Source organism: Agelaius tricolor, unplaced genomic scaffold, assembly GCF_023055355.1.
Source record: "Agelaius tricolor isolate 1412-34295 unplaced genomic scaffold, bAgeTri1.0.p SCAF_11, whole genome shotgun sequence".
Taxonomy (NCBI): Eukaryota; Metazoa; Chordata; class Aves; order Passeriformes; family Icteridae; genus Agelaius; species Agelaius tricolor.
In genome coordinates, this window is record NW_027269271.1 from 4866625 (window position 1) to 4887790 (window position 21166).

A 21166-nucleotide genomic window follows, 5' to 3' on the forward strand; every position below is an offset into this window, starting at 1 on the left:
TTGTTAGTTTGTTTTTGGGGTTTTTTTGTTTTGTTTTTATGGTTTTTTGGGTTTTTTTTGCTTTGTTTTGGTTTTTTTTGGTGCTTTTTTTTTTGTTTGTTTGGGTTGGTTTTGGTGTTTTTGGTTTTTTTTTTGTTGTTGTTTTGTGCCAGAATGGTCACTGCCCCTTTCAAACCACAGGACTATAATACCATGCAGATCTCATCTTGAGATTTAAAAGATTTGCATGTATGAAAGTTGTTCATAATTACCTTAACGCTATTTTTAACAAAGAACAGCCAAGAGTAAAATTATACACTTATAAACAAGAACTTGTAACAGCACAGGAATGGTGAAGGGCTTCTCATCATGTCCTGTCACAGAATTAGGTGTTATTTAAGGACCTTCTGAAGTTTGTGTAGAGGCCTTGAGAACTTTAAGAGAGATCATGAAACTCAGGAGTTTTGGAGAAGGAACAAACTCAAGTCAGAAAAATGAAAGAGGGAAGGGAAGGGAAGGGAAGGGAAGGGAAGGGAAGGGAAGGGAAGGGAAGGGAAGGGAAGGGAAGGGAAGGGAAGGGAAGGGAAGGGAAGGGAAGGGAAGGGAAGGGAAGGGAAGGGAAGGGAAGGGAAGGGAAGGGAAGGGAAGGGAAGGGAAGGGAAGGGAAGGGAAGGGAAGGGAAGGGAAGGGAAGGGAAGGGAAGGGAAGGGAAGGGAAGGGAAGGGAAGGGAAGGGAAGGGAAGGGAAGGGAAGGGAAGGGAAGGGAAGGGAAGGGAAGGGAAGGGAATCCCTGTAATTTCCAGCCACCACTGGAGGAAATGTTCTCATGGGCAACTAGTGAAACTCTCTCATGAGACTGTAAAAATGAAATTACTCATGTGCACTAAAATTCAGACTAGCTGAAAGTAAATGGAAATCTTAAGATGTTAACTCTAGTCTAGTGAGAGATTTTCCCAGTTCTTAACTCCCTCCAAAGCCAAGATTCCTCCTGCAGATAGAAGCCTCTTTGAGGAGTCCTCCCTTTGAGTCCCTCTGCACTCTGAAACAAGATGACTTTTGAAAAGGCCTGAAAATTAGGCTGGGAACAAAGAACAAACTGAGACTGGTAAAGATGCTATTCTGTGGGACCCAGTTTGCATTCAGTGAGACCTCTGTGACAGAAAGGCTGCCTGTGGCTTCCTGCTGAAGGGAGGAGGGACAGATTTATTCATCTGACCCAGCAAATCTGCCCAGAGGCCAGAGAAAAAGGAAGTCAAGGGGCAGCAAACCAATATTTGCTATGAGTAAAATTCAACAGCCAAGCACAGAGCTGAGTGAGGGTAAACAATTTAGTTGTGTACATCTGAACAACATTTGCACTGGGGGTGACTTTAGAATTTCTCTCCTGTTTTAAAGCTTCTGTTTAGTGATAGAAGCCTCAAGAGAAGACAGGCTCTATTCAATATTAGCATCTCTCCAACCCAGACCCCCTGACAGACCTTTCTCTGGTTACACAGTGATACCCTTGGCACCACCTTCACCAAAAAAAGGAAGTGAGTATCTTCTTTTAGAAAAAGGAAATTTAATTCATCAATGCCCTTATCTGTGTTTTTCCCCTAGATATGCATGACATGTAAAAGGAAACAGTGAAGGTACTGATAAAATAAAGTTCAGCACCAGGTAAAAAGACAGATAAAAGAGTCAAATAATCACCTCCTTAAGGACTGAGAAGTCTCAGTGACATGATGTGAACCTCTTCCAGCTTTCTAATAACTGAATTTTCCTTTCTTTAAAGAGAGACTAGCTATTCAACTGAAGTTAACTTGACATTGCTTCATAATTCCAAAGTGTTTCATAATTATGTGTTCAGTTGCACAGTCTTTCAAGGGAACTGCAGAGGGTAATTGGGGTTACAGACTCTAAAGGAGAATTAAAATTCTATTTATGTTTTGGATGGGTTCCAACAAAACAATTACTTGGCAACTCTAATATGTTGAGAACACACAGTAAACTTTAGGAATGTCACAAACATCTTTGTTGGTTGACAAGATGAATATATGGTCTGAAGCTCAAAGTTCCCTTTGTAAGCAGGGCAGTCTTGGAACATGCTCTGCAGGGGCATGCACATTAATTAACATCTTTTAGGCTGTTTGTGTAGCTTGTACATTTATTCTAGCTCAATGACAAGATGACTCAAGGAAAAAAAGGTTAAAACTTGTTCAAATAAGGCACAACACCAATTAGCAGGTTCTGTGTAAACAACAGATACAGCTTTCTTAGTACAGGAAAAGATCAAACAAAAAGCAAATTACAAAGAGATCTCACTGCTGATGTGTGACTACAGTGGAGTTCTCAGATTGGGCTTCCCCCAGTGACTCCATTTACATACACAGCCTGAAATTCTGCCACACAGGGAAGGAGAAAACCCAGAAATCTCCCCCTGATCTATGATTCCAGGAAAAATACACACAGCCAATAAATACCAGTTGATTGAACTATTAGAGAAGCAGGTACCAGGGAGATGGCAGAAACAGCACCAGGGGATTCTGTGTTGATTAGTGTCACTTTTCTGTATTTTGCAGCATAAAACAGCACACAATAAATACCAGGCAATCATGAACCTGTATTAGTATGATTTCACATAAGTTTTGTTTGTTTGGATGCTTTTAGAGAAATAAATGGGATTTAGCAGTGAATATTTGCACGTTTTGTGTGGTTTTCATGTCATTTGCTGCTGAGGTGTTGCTATGGCTGAATGAAGGTAGAGGCTACTGTAAGATTAACATTTTCTCCTCTCCACTTTCTGTGGCTGTTTGCAAAGAATAAAAATTTACAGCCACAGAATTTGAAGTCTTTTCCACATATCAAACTGCTCCCTTGTATGAGGTATTTCTGCAGTGATACATTACTAATTCACCAGCAACTGCTTATGGGCTAGCAGCATTTGTCAACCAAGCCAGACACTAACTCTGCTTTTCTGCTTTGTAAAGCTTTAAATTGCAGGGGTTTTAGACATTTCTGTCCCTTTTCCAAAACTGATTAATACAAAGACAAACAAGGGGGCCTCAATCCCCACTGGGCACCAAGGGTGCTATCACACACAAGGAGAGAAAAAGAGGTCTCATCTCTTTATTTAACACAGGTCCTCCAGCGCTGGGATGGAAACAGGGAATGGCTGTTGGATGTGCTCAAGGAGGAGGAATCTTCCAGATCCCAGTTTTCAGAGCAGACAAGGTGAGGGGTTTAGAACATATCTTGACAGAGAGATGTGCCTTGTTCCCCCCTACCTGTGCTCACACACCACAAAGAAAAGTCCATGCCCACACTAAATGAACATCTGCCCCCCTACACTGCCTCTGATCTTCTTCCCAGTGTTATTCCTCTTCCTCTCCCTTTCCCTGCCACGACACAGCCCTGGCTCTTGTCTCTCTGAACCCTGACACTAGTCTTCCCTTTCCAATGATGAATCAAATGCAAAGTTCATTTTACATATTCAGAAAATCCGTAACAGCCTCAGATTCCAAGCACAAAGCAACAGAAAGTGTTTCAGCACAGGCAGACTGCACTACCCTCTTCTTTAAAAACACTTCCCAAATTAGCTCAGCTTCCTGGATTTGCTCATGGAATATCACTCTCTCATTTATGATACTTTCCTTCAGTTATTTCTAAAGTGTTTTTGAAGCTTGCCAAGACTGTTTAGGATATGCTGCTATTCCAATACAGCAGATGGCACTAGTGTTAAGTAAGTATTATGGAAATTTACTGTATTCCTAGAAAAAACAACCAAGTGAACATCAACTAGCAGGTGGCTAAAATATTTCATGAGCAATGGGGAAAGTAATCCAGAGTCACAGTGTGAACATGGCATTAGACATGTCACCCCTCTAAGGCCCAAACAAAGTCATTCAAACCAGTCACTCATCATTTTCACCCAGATCTTAGAACATTTCTAAGAAGCAGTCTTAACATTTAGGACCACAAAATTTATCAACATCACCCAAAAGGTACCTTCTGTTCTCCTAAGTTCTATCTTGGAGTGCAGACTTTTGGGAGACTGTTTTTCCTTTGCTCATGCTGAGTGTTCATCATCAGCCTTGTTATTTTGGGGATGAACAAGCAGCACCGTGACTGGAAGATACATAAATTATGGATGCTCAAAGGAACAGCTGGACATCCTTGAGTCAAGGGTTATGCCAAGCCCTCTCCTAGAACCTCTCAGACTGCATTCTCTATTAGAACACTCTTCTCCTTGGTCCAAGCCTGAATTATGATAAATTCTGTTAGAACATTTTGTGTCCCCAGTCCCCATGGCAATACAGAACATGGTATTACACACCTCCAGCATTTCTGCTGTTGACTGAATTTTACATGCAAGCACCTTAACTACTTGTAACCTTCACTTTGAAAAGAACTTAAAATTGTTTATCATTATAATCAGAATGTTTTTAACACACACACATCCAAAAGCTTTAAGAAGTTCCTCATGCAGCACACACACAATCAAATCCTACACCCTTCTTTTTTTCTTTTTATCTTAATTTCTGTTCTAGTGCTGAAAAGCCCCCACAGTGGATTACAGCTGTAGATCATCACATGAATTAGGCTAAAATTACTTCTCCTTTGGATTTAATAACTCATCTAACAACATAAAAGCCAAACATCAGGGTCTAGGAAACCTGAGGTTATCTCCATTGCAGACCTCCCACTTCTGCAACAGAAATGATCATGATGGTTGACATGTCAACAGATCCTTGAGTGCAGCAAGCCAGCATTACCACTGGACACCCACATTCAAATTCCAGTCATCCATCTGGAGTCTGAGAAAACCTATTCTCCTCCTTCTAAATTAATTAAAAGCTAATTATAGCAGTCTGGGAAAGAAATCCTTCCCAGTCTCTTTACATGAAATAGCAGTGGCTGATAAGGGCTTCAGCAAGACTCAGCTCTCCAGCAGGCCTGATGCAAAGGGATTGGGCAGGAGGAAGGACACAGCCTAAATGCCAACATTTATTTGTCTGTATTCCTAAAAGGAACACAAACAGACAGCTCCTGGCCTTTTCCAACTAACATGTATGGCATTGACTTCACTCTGGTAAATAGTACTGAAATAACACAGGCAGCTCCAGCACAGATCTATGCCTGCTTAGAATTTAAGCCCAGCTTTTAATATGCTGTTACCATAAGAGATTTTATTTCTAGCAAGTCCCTTCTTGTGTTTTGTATGATTTCTTAAAATATTCATAACTGGAAGGGTTAACAAATGTAGAAAACATGGCAATACAAGTAAGTTTAAAAAGTTCAATTTTTCTTCCCCTATAGATCCACAAAAGATAAACAACTGTGCACAGTCCTCTATTTAATTCCCATTTCATCTCAGTGCAGATTTACAGAGGAAGTGGGCTTGTTCTTGACTCAATTCCTGAGGAAGTTTAATAAATTGAAATGTTCATCTGTTCTTTCTCAGCTCTGTTGAAGGCATCACAGAAGACTGTGACAGTGACAGATAAAAAATAGCAGGCAGTGATGGTCCCTCCTCCTCGGCCAGCCCTGAGCGCTACCAGACGGCGTCTCCTGGCACATCCATCCCCAGCAAGACACACACAAGACAGAAATCAACTCCTCAGCGTCAATACTTGGGATTCTGCTCTGATTTTCAATGTTTCATTAGGAAGGAGAGCTCCCAAATAAGCAAATCTCCACAATGTGGTGCCAGGTTTTAGCTATCAGTAAGTACTCACTTAACAGCACCACGGTGTTCACATTTTACATGATTTTTAAAGACACCTATCAGCCTTCATTGTAACAGACAATTTCTCAAAATATATTATAAAAAATGTTGTACACAATATTCTGAAAGCAACAGTTGATAAATAAAGGCCAAGGAGTGATGGTATCCCTAGCTTTCAATTCCCCCTTCTTGCACTGTGCTCTGTGGCCCTGTGAAAGGCACTTTTCCTTCTTTGCTCTTAGCTATATTAATAAATATTAAATAATTTCATACTCAAAACTGATAATTAGCTGCATCCTTTTGTATCCAGCCATGACCCAGTCAGAATGGCAGCTTAGTAGTCAAATTACATAGTCAAATTATGTATTATGACACTAAAATAAACAGCTGTCTGTGCCAGCCCAGGAAGGGCAGCATGCAGGAGAGGTTTTTGCATATTGCCTAGAAGGAGAGAAGTACTGTCCTTAAGTATTTTATATCTCCCAAAAATGCACACAAAAATAGCTAGATCAACCTAAAATGGAGGTTGCCCATAGTGTTTCAAAATTCTCAGCTAATAATGGAATGACAGCTTGAGCTCTGCACTTCCTTTAGTTTTGGCAGAACTGTATACATCACAAAAGGTTAAAGAAATTTCTTTTTTAAGCAGAAAAAAAAATCATGACAATTTTGAAAACGCTTACAGATTATCTGCCAACTGGTTTGGGTTGTTTTTCTCTTCTAAGAGCCTACTGAAGGTCATTTATTTAGTGTTTTTTAAACAAACATTTTCATTTTAAATTGAATAGTTTAAACCACAAAATGAAGCGAAATGTCAACTCTTTGATATTCTGTAGCACAGCCGAGGTGCAGCTGTTGCACTGAGGACAGCTCTGAGTGACAAGAGCTTTACCTAAATGAATTGCTATTTCTGAGCATGACTTTAAATAAATAATTTAAAATAGAACAAAAAGAGACAGAGAAACAGAGCAGGCTCGAGAAGTGTTCAATAACATCATGTCATATTGACAGATAAGACTGACAAATCCAAAATACAACTCTGCTTTTCATCAACAAAACTGTTCTTCAATGCAAACAGAAATAGCAAAGGGGAAAAGACAAATGAAACAGCTGCAACAGGCAGCTAAAAGGAGCCTTGTAGAAAGATCTCCAGGCTCCAACCCATACAGTTTGCTGTAATCACATTAAAACTTTCCCCTGGATCAAAAGGTTTGTGTTTTTATTACAAGCAGCTGAGCCTTATAAGATGGACCAGGCACTGTGGTGGTGTACCTGCCTGAAGCCCAAAATTCTCCTCAAGCTTCTGTCACAGGGAAGAAAAAAATTTCAAAAATATTTCAGTTCTGTGTGGGGATGGGTGACAGATTCTGCCCTAGAACTACTCAGGTAATATTCTAACACCACTGCAAATTGAAGCAATTTGAAGAGCTTATTCATATCTTCAACAGCCTGGTTACAAGTTAAATGATAATAATAATAATTTAAAAAAATGTGCTAGGAAGACAACAGAATAAAATTAACTCAGTCACACAGAAGCTCTGGCCAATCCCAAATTTGTGCAAATCAAACTGCTCTGAAGCAATATTTCATGTGAGAATGATGAGAAGACCTTGACTGGAATGACACTCATTTTGAAGAGATTTTAAAAATTCCTCCATAAAACTTAATTCCCATCATAACTTCAGCTCCTTTTTCAGTTCTGCTTCTGCCCAGGAGCTCCAGCCTCAGCTTGTGCCTCTGTGCAGGCAGGGGAAGGAAATGTGCCTCCCTGATCAGCTGGGAAATTACAGCACTTCCCAGGTATTTCTCCTCTCTGGATTGAAAACTGAGTATCTGAAAGGATCAATTTCACTCTTCCAGCCACAATCAAAAATCAAAAACCCAAGCCAATACTAAAACTCTTGCCTGACATAGAATCACTGAATGGTTGGGGTTGGAAGGGACCTCTAGAGATCAGCTATTCCAAGACACAAATTGTTCACCCACAATTCAAATATTTTCAAGGCAACCAGAGTGGCTCCCTTAAAATTATTAGTTAGCAGCAATGGTTTCAAATGGTTTTCTTCCCCTAATTTTTTTCTTTCCTATAAGAGTTGCATAGAATGTCAACATTTTGTTACCAAGGATGTGGGGAAAGCACAAGTCAGGAACTTGAAGGGTACTTAAAATTCATCTGTATCTATGACAAATTAAGGAAAAGGCTGGAAGCTTGTTTCTAAAAACTTAAGACAATTCACTTCAAAGGCTTCTTGCTTTTCTGGGGATTTTTTCTGCAGAATATGTTTCAGTGTTAGCAGCTGCCACTGTTTTTTCTCCTTCCAGTTGCCAGAATTACCAGCATGCTGGTTGTTCAGAGATAAAGTAAGGAACAATTTAATGCAGAAAAAATTATGTTTTGATTTCCCCCATAATTCCTTCCAGAGGCTGACTGGACAAACAACTTCAGTCCTCTGTTCAAGGAATGGCTTTTTCCTGGCTCTGCCTGTGGCCATACACCTACAGAACTGACTTGCTGTCTACAATGAGGGGCAACTTTTTATAGATTTGTATTGTAATATGACTTTAATCTATGTCACTCCCACAAATTCTCAGACCTGCCTGTTACTTGAGAGTGGTTGACTCCTGCCTCTGAGGAGCATTTTTCTGATAGCCCACACTGGTGCCTCAGGACATTGTCTGCCACCACTGCCCCACTCTTTCCCAAGATGTCTGCATGTATTTTCTCACCTGAAATAACTTTTCTTGCTCTTTCTGGTTTATTTTTGGCTGTAGTAAAAGAGGCTCCTTTAGCTGTGTGTGATGACCCTCCACAAACACTGACAAGTTTCCCTTTCCCCAGCATGTTCTAACACTGCACTCTCTTACTTTCCCCTTGGATTTTCACCTTCTTTTCCACCATAATTGCTTCAGACACACTGAGATAAACATTGCCAATATTACCCTACCTTGCTTTGATAACTGAGCACCAATATGCAGAATAAGAAAAGTCTCAAGGACTGAATCCTACCAAGGCACCTGCAGCAAGCCTGAAGAGTCTCAGAGAAAATATTTCACAATATAAACTAACATAATGAGCTATAGTCAACAGTGTTTCATACTAGTGAAGCCTTCACCATTTAAAATTATCAAATATTTTATCTGTCTATTCATTCGCATGTTTGTGACCCCTTGAAATTGTAGAGGAAATCAGTGACAGGTTTAAAAGCAGGATTAATGCCATAGACTTCCCATTTACTGAAGGAAGGACTGTTTTTTTACCAAAATAAATATTCTAGATTATCAACCAATTCTGACTGGCTTTCAACAGAAAGTGCAGATATATCTACAGCACACACAGCATTTTGTATCTGGAGTAGTGCATTCCTAGTTGGAACAGCAGGGATAAGAACCAAAAGGAAGGAGCTTCCTGCAGTTGTGTTTGGCCCTTCTCACTCTTTGTTTAATACCAGGCCATCATTTCTGTCTGTGGACACTCTGAGCCAGGCCACTTGAGAGCTTTCCTTACTAGGTCTTTTCAAGAAATGACAATTCCTAACTCTGAATAATCATTTAACAAATTAAACGAAAAACAGATGTGTGCATCAGATATTCCTGATTAGACCCCTCAGCAAAAAAATGAGGCAATCCACAGTTCTAATTTTAAAACCAAACCAGTGTTTCACTGAACATCATCTGCTCCATATAACCATGGTTTCTACATAACTACACACACTTTTTATAATTAAACACTAAAGGACTTCAACAAAACAAAATAAAACAAGAAGAAACATTGATGGAGTGGAGGAAGGAATTTCTGATTCAATTTTTTTTTACCTCACAAAGTAGTAAGTCAATGATGTGGAAGACCATGCAGAGTGGAAACTTGGCAGTAAAAAGAGTGAGAAACCACTGGGATGCATACATGTGAGCTTCCAAATTGAGGTCTGAGAAATGGCTGTGCAAGTCTGGTAACTGCTCCTGCAATAAAGGAAAAAAACAAATGTTTCAGTGTTACTCATTAATTTGAGTTCTTCATCCACACTTGCAGTAAGGACCAGGGTTGCTAAATATCCAAAACCACAACAAAGTGAAAGCCTGGCTTCTTTTGAGCAGTGAAGATGTTTCTTGATAAATTTCAGTGCCCATGGTTACAGTTTTTAGTAAGAGATCCACAGTGGATTCTATCACAGTATCAAAGAATATACTGAGACTATACTGAGAAATTACAGAATCTTCAACAGTTGAAAGGCAGAGCAGTTGTAAAATCTATGTCATGCTGTATATTTTAAAGTTATTTCTTTGCTGTGTCTTGCTATAAATGCTTCTGCCACAAAAACAGTGGCTGCAGGAACCAGGCCACTCTGCAGAGCTGGAAAGCAACAGAGCACACAACTCCAGCAGACCATTTCTGTAACTAGGAGCACATACAAACAACACAAAATAAGCACTGAAAATCCTACTGAACAGTGATGACAGGGTCACTTTAGTAAAGTATCTTTGTTAAGAGTATATTTGTTAATAAAATCTGTTTTGTTTGCTGACAAAAATCTTTGTGGACATAAGTAAATATTGAGAAGCCCATATGCTGAGGTGTCACATTAATTAGTATGCAATTCCACTCCATCAAGTATGAAATATGCACAATTTGACATCTGAAAAAATGCCATTAAATTGGCAATAGTCTCTTCTGTTTGCTTTCAGTATATCCACAGAGGTACCTGTGGTTATCTGTGAGAGTTGACTTCAGCAAGCAGCTTTTCCCATTGCCAACAGGAGGGCAGGGCTTAATGAACTCTCAGTAATTCCTTGTTAGTCACAACAACAATGTCTAACATTTGCAGTCCCTTCAGTTCTGCTGAACTGCTTGATGAAATAATTCCAGCTGAAAAAAGAGCAGAGTCTTGGAGGAGACAATAAAACCTGCCCAGTGGTCCACACTTGATTGGTATTTCATAAGCATCAGGATGTCCTGATTTGCCTGACCTCTTCACACCCACATAATTCATGGGAAGCAGGACAATGATGGAGGCAGTCCAAAGGGTACACTAGCACAGAGATATTCTCTCTAAGCAACAACAGAAACAGAGAGGGGGAAAAGGCAAATACCTGCTTGGATACAAAGATTAGCTGCAGAAGTGGTGTATCAGAGACAAAAGAAACTAGAAACAAATCTGACTCAAGATGCTTGAATTCAGCTATTAAACTTTGCTTTACCCCACCTCTAAAAGGAGAGGGGGTTTTATTGTCCAATAGCTTTTGGAAGCAAAGCATTCATCTCTTCTTCATGCCAGTGTTTCCATTTATGAAACAAATTGAAGGAGAATTGGTTACTCTGGCCCCACCTGCATTAACTTCTCCAGTTGGAAAAATTTGCAATGGAGATCTTCAAAGTTATTTCTGTAGAGGTCCCTCAAGCCATAGTCATACATTATTTTCACAAATACACAGAATGCCTGCTCCTCTGGCATCTGTTTGGAAAAAGACACAAAAATAAAGTTAATAACAGAGCTAAGGCTGGACATGCCTTACACAGACACACACTTCAACACCTTGTGCACAATGAATTCAGAAGCTGGGATTTATTAGAATTTTCAGCCAAGTACTGTGAATGCTGAATTAACCAACTAAAATGTCAGTGGGACTATTCTCCTTGATGAGCATCTGGATTTGGTTCTGTAAGGCTTTTTTTGAAGAAAATTTGGGATCATAGCACAGTTTTATGTGTGTCTATATCCCTACAGCAGCACAAGTGGCAGCAGCATTTTCTCTGTCAAACAGGTATGAGAATAACCAGCACACAACTCTCAGGCACATAAAACCAATTTAAAAATAAATTTTAAAAAAGAATGAAAATAAAATTAGAAGGCAACAACTCATGATAGTGATGTCTACTAAGAGATACTTGGTTAAATGGGAAAAATTCAGGAGAACTAAGGTACCACCAACCTCCAGTGAGAACAACGCTCATCCACCTTCATCCAAACCCCAGGACATCAAACTCTGAAGTCAGGTTTCCCACAATCCCATCTATTAACATACTGACTTTTTCAGAAGCCCTACATCCATAATCTCTGTTTCATTCTGACCAAAATGTCTCACCCAACAGTGCTTTGGAAGGTGGCACTAACACAACTGTCTGAGCCACTCCACACCTCTATTTGCTGCCTTGAGCCCACTGAATGCTGACCTGGTGGGAAGCTCTGTCACAAAACCCCCACATCACCTTCCCCTGTGCCTTCAGGTAACACAATCATGACAGGCACAACAGAACCCAAATCAACCTTTCCATCACATTCAAAATGTGCTTTCTTTTGGGAGCACCAGATTGGAACAAATGAAAACAATTGCTGAGAATCAAGAATAACTCTTGACTTTTTAGTGTATTCCTCATTTGGCCAACTGCCAGCTTCTTATCAAATACCAGCTACAAATAAAAGCTCAGCATTTTCTTCAAAGTGAATTTTAGGCTCTTGATATTTCCCTTCAGGGTTTCATCTTATGCTCAGCCCTGTCTCCAGGGCCACAGGCAGACAGTTTCATTTTCATTTTCAGACATCATATAGGAAAGTAACTGGTTAGCACAAAGTATTTCCAGATTGGCTGATGCCTATCAGTCTGGGCTTGATTTACCCAAGACAAATTCTTAGGAATTTCAAAGCTCTTAATCACAATTTTATCTGGATGGAATGATCCCCACTGATCATATAAAAGCTGCAGACAAAGTAAAGGAAAGAAATAATTTGATCCTGACCAAAAGGCTTGAATCTGCTCTGTAAGACAATGAATGTAAATTTCAGGGGTTTTGGTACAAGACAATTATTTCTAATGAAATGACAGGTGCACAAGCACAGGCACATCTGCCCTACACGTTCTGTCAGAGTCTTGTGCTTTGCCAACCATCTCTTCCCCAAGACATGGAACAGAGGTCAGGACTGGGCCAAAGAGCTCCCCAAGTCCTTGCTCTCAGTGAACAGAGGTTCTCTAGTATTACCAACTGCAAGAATTCAAAATCATAAATCAAATTTTTTTTTTTTTTAATTTAAGCAGAACACAAATTTTGGGCATTGCCATTCTGATCTTGAGCATTTAGATATTTGCCCTTTGCTGTCGTTTCTCTGAAATCACAAAAGCCAGAAATTTGTAATTTTTTAAAGGGAAATGTTAGGTGTTTTTTTTTTTCCCCCACAGACAATGACTCTGAAAAATAGACAAGAAAAAAAAGTCAAGTACTGTGAGCCTCACAGTACAATTGTTAAGAGTTGGCAACATTGTTTCCCTGTGATTAGAAGTTACCTGCATACCCTTGATGAGAATTTCATCAAAGAAGCAAAATCACAAGAACAGAGGATGGAGGTTCAGGCTACCCAACCGTGCCAGAAACTCATAAACATTGAAGAGAAAGGATAACCTGGTCCCAGGAAAAAAGGGAAAGGAAGGGCTCTGGAAATCCATGAGAGGGTAGAACAGTTAGGAGGGTCTTACAAGTGTTCACAACATACAGATTGTTTGGAGAATTTGAGAAAAAGAGGAGTTTGAGGGCATCTGAGGAAGCTCCCCAATCACATGGGCTCACTGAGACTCCTTGCTTCCCCCTTCTCTAAGCATTTCACTTTAATACCCTCTGATGAAACCAGATATTAGAAAGGGTACATTAAAATGAGTGTGATTTCCATTTAACAGTCCCTGTGTCCAACTTCCTGCAGCTCCAGAAAAACTAAGAACAGAGCTGGTTCTCTGTAGCAATGACAGCACAGCACTAAGGGAGAGGAGCTGAGGTATTAGTCAAATGCTAAGAATGTGACACCCACACATTTCTAAATAACTCTGGTTTTGAAAATGGCTCATCTTGCCAGTGCAGCTTCAAAATCCTGCTTTGGGTAAAAAATCAATTGTAAAATAACTGTTAGATAAACTATTTGACAGTGTATGTTAGACTGCAATAATGGGACTATTTTGGGTTTATTCTTAAAAGATGTAAAGGTTCTCTGCAGCGCTGTTGCTGTGTATCATGGTTCTCAAGACTTCAAGGAATCGCAGCTCTCCCTAGGAATTACAACTCAAATTAATCTGAATTTGAGTTCCAAATGCCCTGGGAAGTGTGTGTGTAACATACATAACACCAAACCCACACTTCAAAAGGTATTTCAATCCTGACTGATTTTACTAATTAAAACCTGAGAGAAAAAGGAGGCAAGAGCTTGAGTAAGAATTGTGGTGGCCTATTCAGATAGTCATTACCTCAATAAACACACTATTGGAATCTGCTGCTTTGCCACTGAGACATCAGATGTAAAGCACCTTGCACCTATAAAAATTGTGCATTTATTTATTTATCTCTGGACATATACCCATGTGTTTATAAAGGAAGGAACAGATCAAAGTTTGTGCAGTTTCTGATTACAGGCTAAAACATCAAGGTTAAAAAATCAGCTTCCCCTCAGAAGATATTACAAAATGTCTCTAGGAGAAAAAAATCTTCCAAAAAATTAGTGAGACTACTTGCTTTGATGATCTGCTCTGAGAATGTCTCCTGGAGTTAAATTCCCCATAAACACAAAGAGAGCTTACTTAGGTGACAACTAAATTAAAAGAAAAAATTAATATGTAACAAATTGGTTTCAGGTTTTGACACAGAAGTACTTGAGAATTTAATTGATTTCTCCCAGATAAAGACATCTACATTCATGAAGATAGAAGCCATTAGTCACTATAGCCAAAAAGCAACAAAAGGAAAATTAATACAGGCAAATAAATAACAACAAATATCTGTCAAACAACTGATTTTACAGCTGCCTTGGTTTCAAATATCAAAGCTTTCATTCTGCAGTTAACTCACATGAAGCAGAAGCACAGCTGCAAGGAAGGACTGTCCCTGGCAATAGCCAATGTCTTCATCATAGACAGAATAGGCCTAGAAAAAAGAAAATCATATTTAAAATGCATACAGGCATCACCAAACTGTGCCATTAAGGAGCTGTGCAGGACACTGCCAGGGTCTCAAGGGACCTGCAAGGAACTTGAAGAGATTTATTCCATGAGGAAGTGGAGTGACAGGACACAGGGAATGCTCCCCATGGACACAGGGCAGGGTTAGATGGACATTGGGACAAAATTCCTCCCTGTGAGGGTGGGCAGGCCCTGGCACAGGGTGCCCAGAGCAGCTGTGGCTGCCCCTGGATCCCTGGCAGTGCCCAAGGCCAGGCTGGACAGGGCTTGGAGCAGCCTGGGACAGTGGGAGTGGGATGAACTTTAGGGTCTCCTCCAGTCACAGCCATTCCATAATTCTCTAGGAAACACTACTCAGGCTAAAATCACAGAGGGGGTAAAACTGTAACCACTCTTGTGCTTTCAGGGCTCTTCTAAAAACACCCACAGGTCGCTCTCAACCCTCCACAGATGCTGGAGTTGTAGCTGTAAAATTATTATCTTTATTTTTCAATCAGCCTAAAAAGAGATGGATGCAGTTTCCCTTCACCTAAATCAAGGATAATTCAGCTCAGGTTTTAATGATAGAAATTCACCAATGCAACAAATATAGCATGAAAACCAGGGTAGTTTGTGCTGTGGGGAAAGTGAATGTTTGTTTTTGGAAAAACAAGTTCTGACATTATGCAAGTACAGGACCTAAGGTTAGAAAACTGCTGAGAACTACTGTAACCTGAAGATTTCATCAGAAACAGTTTTTCCATGCCCTTGTTATGCTGAAGAATGAACAAAACTCATTTTCCTACGCTATGACAGACGTGCTTTTTCTTACTCCTCAAAAAAATCCCCAAACTAAAATAACTAACCTTTCTTTCCCCTTTACTTTTCCAAGATGAGAAGACAGATACTGTTTTTAAAGAGCTGTCAGAGGATGTTAGGAATTTGTGGAAACTTGTGGAAGTCTAAGCAGGAGCTGCAGGACTGACACCAGAGGGAGGAACATCCTGAGAGAAAAAGCAAAATACTGAGGGTACAACCAGGGAAAACCAAAGCAAAGGGCAGAGCCAGGGAGGAAGGAGCCACAAGGATCAGACAATCCACTTTCCAAAGTTATGGACTTGTGAGGAATTCTGCAATGACTCTGGGAGGCAGGATTTCTCTAAGTGCAGAATATTCTGAGTATTCCTTTAAAGGTCACTGTTTCTGAACAGTTCAGCCTTACATTTCCTTTGGGAAAAGCTGACCTGGGACTTGCAGCCCTCTGCCCTTTATCTGTACTGCTCAGCACCCTTTTGAAAGCTGTTAGATGGGATTAGTCAGGAGCTGAGTGAAAATAACCCCAGCCCATTGCTCAGTTTCAGTGGACAAGAAAATTCAAGAAGTCCCAGAAATCACTGTAAAATGTTTAATGAACCATCAAAATCCAGTTTACCAGTTTAAAACAGTCACAAAAGTCAAACATAAAATCTAACCAGAGAATTGTACAATGGCAGATACAAAATTCAGTTGGAAAAAAAAAAGGATGCTCTCCATAAAGAAGTTAATTAGCTACTAAGTACTAAATTCACAGAAATTACTTAAGATGCTTAAATGAATATTTTATCTCATTAACTAGAATCATTCACTGGTTAATCACCATCATGAGTCATTATCTATTTGTTGCCCAGATCTATCAGTTTGTCGATGCCTAATGTCTTGTCTCTGTAGCTTTCCTAAATGATGCATTACTCCTGGTTTTGATAGACCAGCTCCACTTAGAAACAGATGTGCAGAATTACAAATGAGGAATTTGATTTATGATTTCTTCAGACTATAAAAAACCACTTCTAATTTACTTCAAAAAAAATCTAGGCTGAAAAATGAACATCAAATTATCAATGCCTGGGGGTTCTCTGTTGTGAGAAGCATTATAGTGAATAATTTGCTGAAAATAGCAACAAATTAATCCAAACAAGTTATTTTAAAATAAGTATTGAGAAACCAACACACTGGAGAAAACAAACTGCTTCCAAAACTGACATAGATTGAAAGTACAGGAAGTTATAAGAAATAAAAACATACTTCTCATGAGATTCTGAAAGAAGCTGAAGTTACAGCAAAAGAGGGAAAACAAGAAGGGTACAAAAAAATCCTCACTCTGCAGTTAAATACAAAAATATGAAGGAAGAACAGCAAAGTTTCTCATAATCAACTTCCTAAACACATTTGAGCTCATACTAAATCCATTTCAAACACATCCAGAGCAGGAAGGCAAAGTCACTGCTTGGAAAACACACGGTCAATGTAAGGAAGTTGTATTTAAGCTCCAGCAGAAAATCCCTGTGAACTTTCCTTGTGTTTGTTCTATTACAGAAGAATCACAGGGTATTTTATGCTGCTGGAACCATTCCTAACAGGGGATGTGTTAAAGGATCTGTGTCCAACAGAATATCAGAAGAAATAATAAATTAAAAGGAATAAAATTACTGCAAAATTATAAAGAACGGAAAGTATTCACCCAAAAAGCTTGAGGGGAAAAGTAAACTGGTAAATCACTAATTGCCTGATTAAAACAGAAGAGATGAAAAAATGGAAACTTTTCTAAAAAGGTTGATCCACAGAACTACAAATCAGCAAGTACTGGATAATTTGGTTTAAATAAAAATATGAAATTAATTAGTGGACACTGTCTATATAGGAGAAAAATGTCAAAGGGCCCCAGTAAAAAGAGGGAATTATTAAAATGCCTTTGAAGCAACCAAAAACCATGAAAAAAAAAAACAACTGCTTGATCCACTTTTAGAAAAGTTTTTTTGAAAATAATTTTTTTGAAATTCATTTCCACAAGGTCCTTCTCCAAAATCTGATCTTGACAAGCAGCCCACTGCAGATACTTGCACACAAGCTTAGTCCTGCATCAGAATTAGATCAAACAAAGAAAGATTCTGCTCTTAAGTCAAAACATCATAATCCTGACAACCAAAGGTTTAGTTTTTAATGAAGTCCCTAAAATATGCAGGATTTCATTGCATCTATCCAATGCAAAATGTATTTGGAATCTTAATGCACATCACATTTCCAGTTATACTGTTTTATTTTTAAGCAGCCTATGGGATTTGATAATGCTGAAATATGATGTAATTAACCAGAATAACCTCAAAATAAGGATGCTGCCTACAGATACCACCATAATATCATATCATTAACTAACAGCCTAAGATTAACTGTTTAAGATTTATGCTTCTAAGGAACTTGCATTTTCCACCTGAAATATAAAAACAAGGCAAAATCCCAAATCCCCTATTTCCACTGCAGTCATTGTAACCTTATAATTTCAAGAGAATGAGATTTTTCCTGTGACAACCTGTGACATCTCACAGTTTTTAACTTATTATTCTCCTAAGCTCTTGAGGAACTTCCAATTACAATTCCCCAGTTAACTGAGATTTTAAATATTCTGTGTCTCATAAATGGGATTTAATGAAGGTTCTGACTTGAAGCCTGTTTTCATTCATTTTTAACTAAATGAAGATCTCACAGAATTGAGACATCTTTTTAATAATCACCTGTATTCTGAAAAGAGCTACTATGCAGTTATTAGTAGATCATCATTAGAAAGTGAATTCTTTGGAAGCAGAGTCTTCTCAAAGTCCATGACTGAGAACCATCTGCACATTGGGAAAGTGAACCAAGAACCCAGCTCTGGGCAGAAACTCTTCTCCAAAATAATTAACAGAAGAAAATATCCCAAGATCAGAATCTTCTACAGAGAAAAATTCTATGTAATAGCATTTAAAAGATAGGTGAATTTAAACCCTCAGCTGGGATTTCTGTAACTTCTGTCTGTGAGTGCCAGCAGATTTAAATGAGGAAGAGGAGAGGTTATGCCTCTCTATGATCTCTATGAAATGACCAAGGGAAATTACTCAGTGTTTAACACAGACACAGCTCTGTACTGAAATCTGCTTTAGGAGACTTAAAAGATTTCCATGGTGTCTGAAACTCAGAGGGTCTCAGGAAAACATCCATACTTTGATGCAGACTTTTCACCTAACAAGGTATTTTATTATTTTTCTCATTATTTAAATTATTGTTAATTAAAATTATTGATCTTTTATTATATTTTTAATATTTTAAATTTTATTTTAATGTTCTCACAACAAGGTATTTTATTACATGCTCAGTCACTAAATGATTTTAGTAACAGCAGAATTTAAAACTCCATACCTGAATTTATAATAAGACTAACAGTCTGAAAGTAATAATATTCCTATGGGTGCAGAACTGAGTATGTATCACATTACAGAAGGAATTTCTGCATTAAGTGAAAACTGTATTTTTAGCCATTAGTTACTCATTTAGGGAATATCAGGAAGAGGCTGTTACACAATGTGCCTCTGCCAGAGCTGGGAGAGTGAGGGGATGAAGAAATCTTCACCTTCAACCAGGCAGGCCCCAAACTGAGCACTCCCAGCATTTTTCAGGATTCCAGAGCTGACCTTCCCACTGGTACAGGCTCAGCAGCAAATTCTACAGAATTTCATTGCATCTTTCACTATTGATCAAGAATGGGGCTGCTGAACACAGATGCACAGAGAAGGATCCTTATTGCAATGTAAACAGAAGAAAACAAGGTAACACTAAAAATCCTTTGAATGAAACAAGACAACAATATTTACTAGCACTGCTCTTTCAATCCAGGAGCAAAGAAAATAAACAACTAAAAATAGGTGAAAAATAATTCTTCACTGATTGAGTTTATCCTCTAATTGGCAAATAGATTTCTGCAGGAACAAAAGAGATCTGCTCTCTGGCAAATAATTACACCTGGACAAACACTGAAACTTCCCATTTGTAAATCTAAGGGGTTACTAAGGATTGAAAAATGTGGAAGAATACATTTCAGGTGACTACCTGAAAAGACATGCTGAAATAAAATGGAAATGAAAATATAAAAAAACCCAAAAAAACCCCTATGAAAATTAGACTTTCAGCCAGCACTAAGCAGCAGCTCTGCTGAAGCATAACCCATCACTCACAGCTTATCATGGGCATAGAAGCTGCTGGTTACAGAAGAGCAGCTCAAAGGGATTTCCATATTTCAATATACAGGAACAAAAAGTAAAATGCTCCATAACAGAGCCCACTCAGTGTTAGCATTGCTAGAATGCAGTTTGTTATTCTCTCTGCTAATGTGGGTACCAAAAAATACACCCTGTAACTAAAGCAAAGTGTTTGGTGTCACAGCAAAGCAGCTACCACTCTGATCCTGCACCTAAAACCTGCAGGCAGGACCAGGATTGGGGAAAAACTACAGAAGAGCAGCTCAAAGGGATTTCCATATTTCAATATACAGGAACAAAAACTAAATCACCCCATAACAGAGCCCACTCAGTGTTAGCATTGCTAGAGTGCAGTTTGTTATTCTCTCTGCTAATGTGGGTACCAAAAAATACACCCTGTAACTAAAGCAAAGTGTTTGGTGTCACAGCAAAGCAGCTACCACTCTGATCCTGCACCTAAAACCTGCAGGCAAGTGAGACCAGCATTGGGGAAAAATTACAGAAGAGCAGCTCAAAGGGATTTCCATATTTCAATATACAGGAACAAAAACTAAACCACCCCATAACAGAGCCCACTCAGTGTTAGCATTGCTAGAGTGCAGTTTGTTATTCTCTCTGCTAACGTGGGTACCATAAAACACAGACTGTAACTAAAACACAGTGTTTGGTGTCACAGCAAAGCAGCTACCACTCTGATCCTGCACCTAAAACCTGCAGGCAAGACCAGCATTGGGGAAAAACTACAAATCTCATCCACAAAGGGAGAAGTATTTAGTAACAAAATAGATCCTGATACAAATGATGCATATCCTTCTGCAAGGCCTCAGCTTACTGAGAAACACTAACACCAACTCTGAGCCTCTGAGAAGTAATTCTACCATTTTCTGAAAAAACATTGTGTGTGTTTCCCCTTCTGCCCAGTCCCAGCTCACCTGATTGATTTTCCTGCACCAGGTTCCCTGTTCCCCATTAGAGTCACAGTGGTTGTTTGTTAAATAGGAGTTACTTTAAACAAAAACTTAGGGAAAACAGATCTTGTGTTAAATTCTGCACTGCACACACTGCAGAGAGCTGAGAGGATTAATTCTGCCAGGTGCTCTGATTCCCTGGAGCCTCAGGCTGTGAGCATGGACAGAGCTTGGAAGCAGGCACTGAGCACTACTCAGTTATGCATTGTAACACTGAGCTGAGCTCTTCAAATACAGCTAGAATTTGCAGAGTATTTAAACAGAACACAGGCAAGAAGCAGCATGTTTCCCAAAGATTCCCCAAAATTTGCTCTGTGAAAATCCAGCTTAAGTGGTGTCCTCAAGTGAAATCTCCAGTCTTAGAATCTGAAACTCTTTTCATTCCTTATCACCACTGTCAGTCCTGAAGTTTATTTTTAGGTACTTTGTCACATAAATGTTCTGCAACAGAAAAAGTTCCCATCTTTCCTGGTTTCCTACTGTTCTGAAAAGGAGATAAAGAGTTGGAACAAAAACTGGCAGACCTGTTAAAATGAGGCAGTGAGCTTTTAATGATTTTCCTTTTT

General features: G+C 39.1%; 1 protein-coding gene across 8 annotated transcripts in view; it reads right to left on the minus strand.

Moving 5' to 3' along the window:
- Nucleotides 1-21166, minus strand: part of RABGAP1L (RAB GTPase activating protein 1 like) — a 233879-nt gene that overhangs the window by 81625 nt on the left and 131088 nt on the right. For all 8 annotated transcript variants that reach the window (XM_071435913.1, XM_071435920.1, XM_071435918.1 and 5 more), the window contains 3 exons: nucleotides 14502-14576; nucleotides 11008-11133; nucleotides 9500-9643 (listed from right to left, as the gene is read on the minus strand). In XM_071435913.1, coding sequence (XP_071292014.1) covers nucleotides 9500-9643; nucleotides 11008-11133; nucleotides 14502-14576 — 345 coding nt within the window. The remainder of the gene's footprint in view (nucleotides 1-9499; nucleotides 9644-11007; nucleotides 11134-14501; nucleotides 14577-21166) is intronic.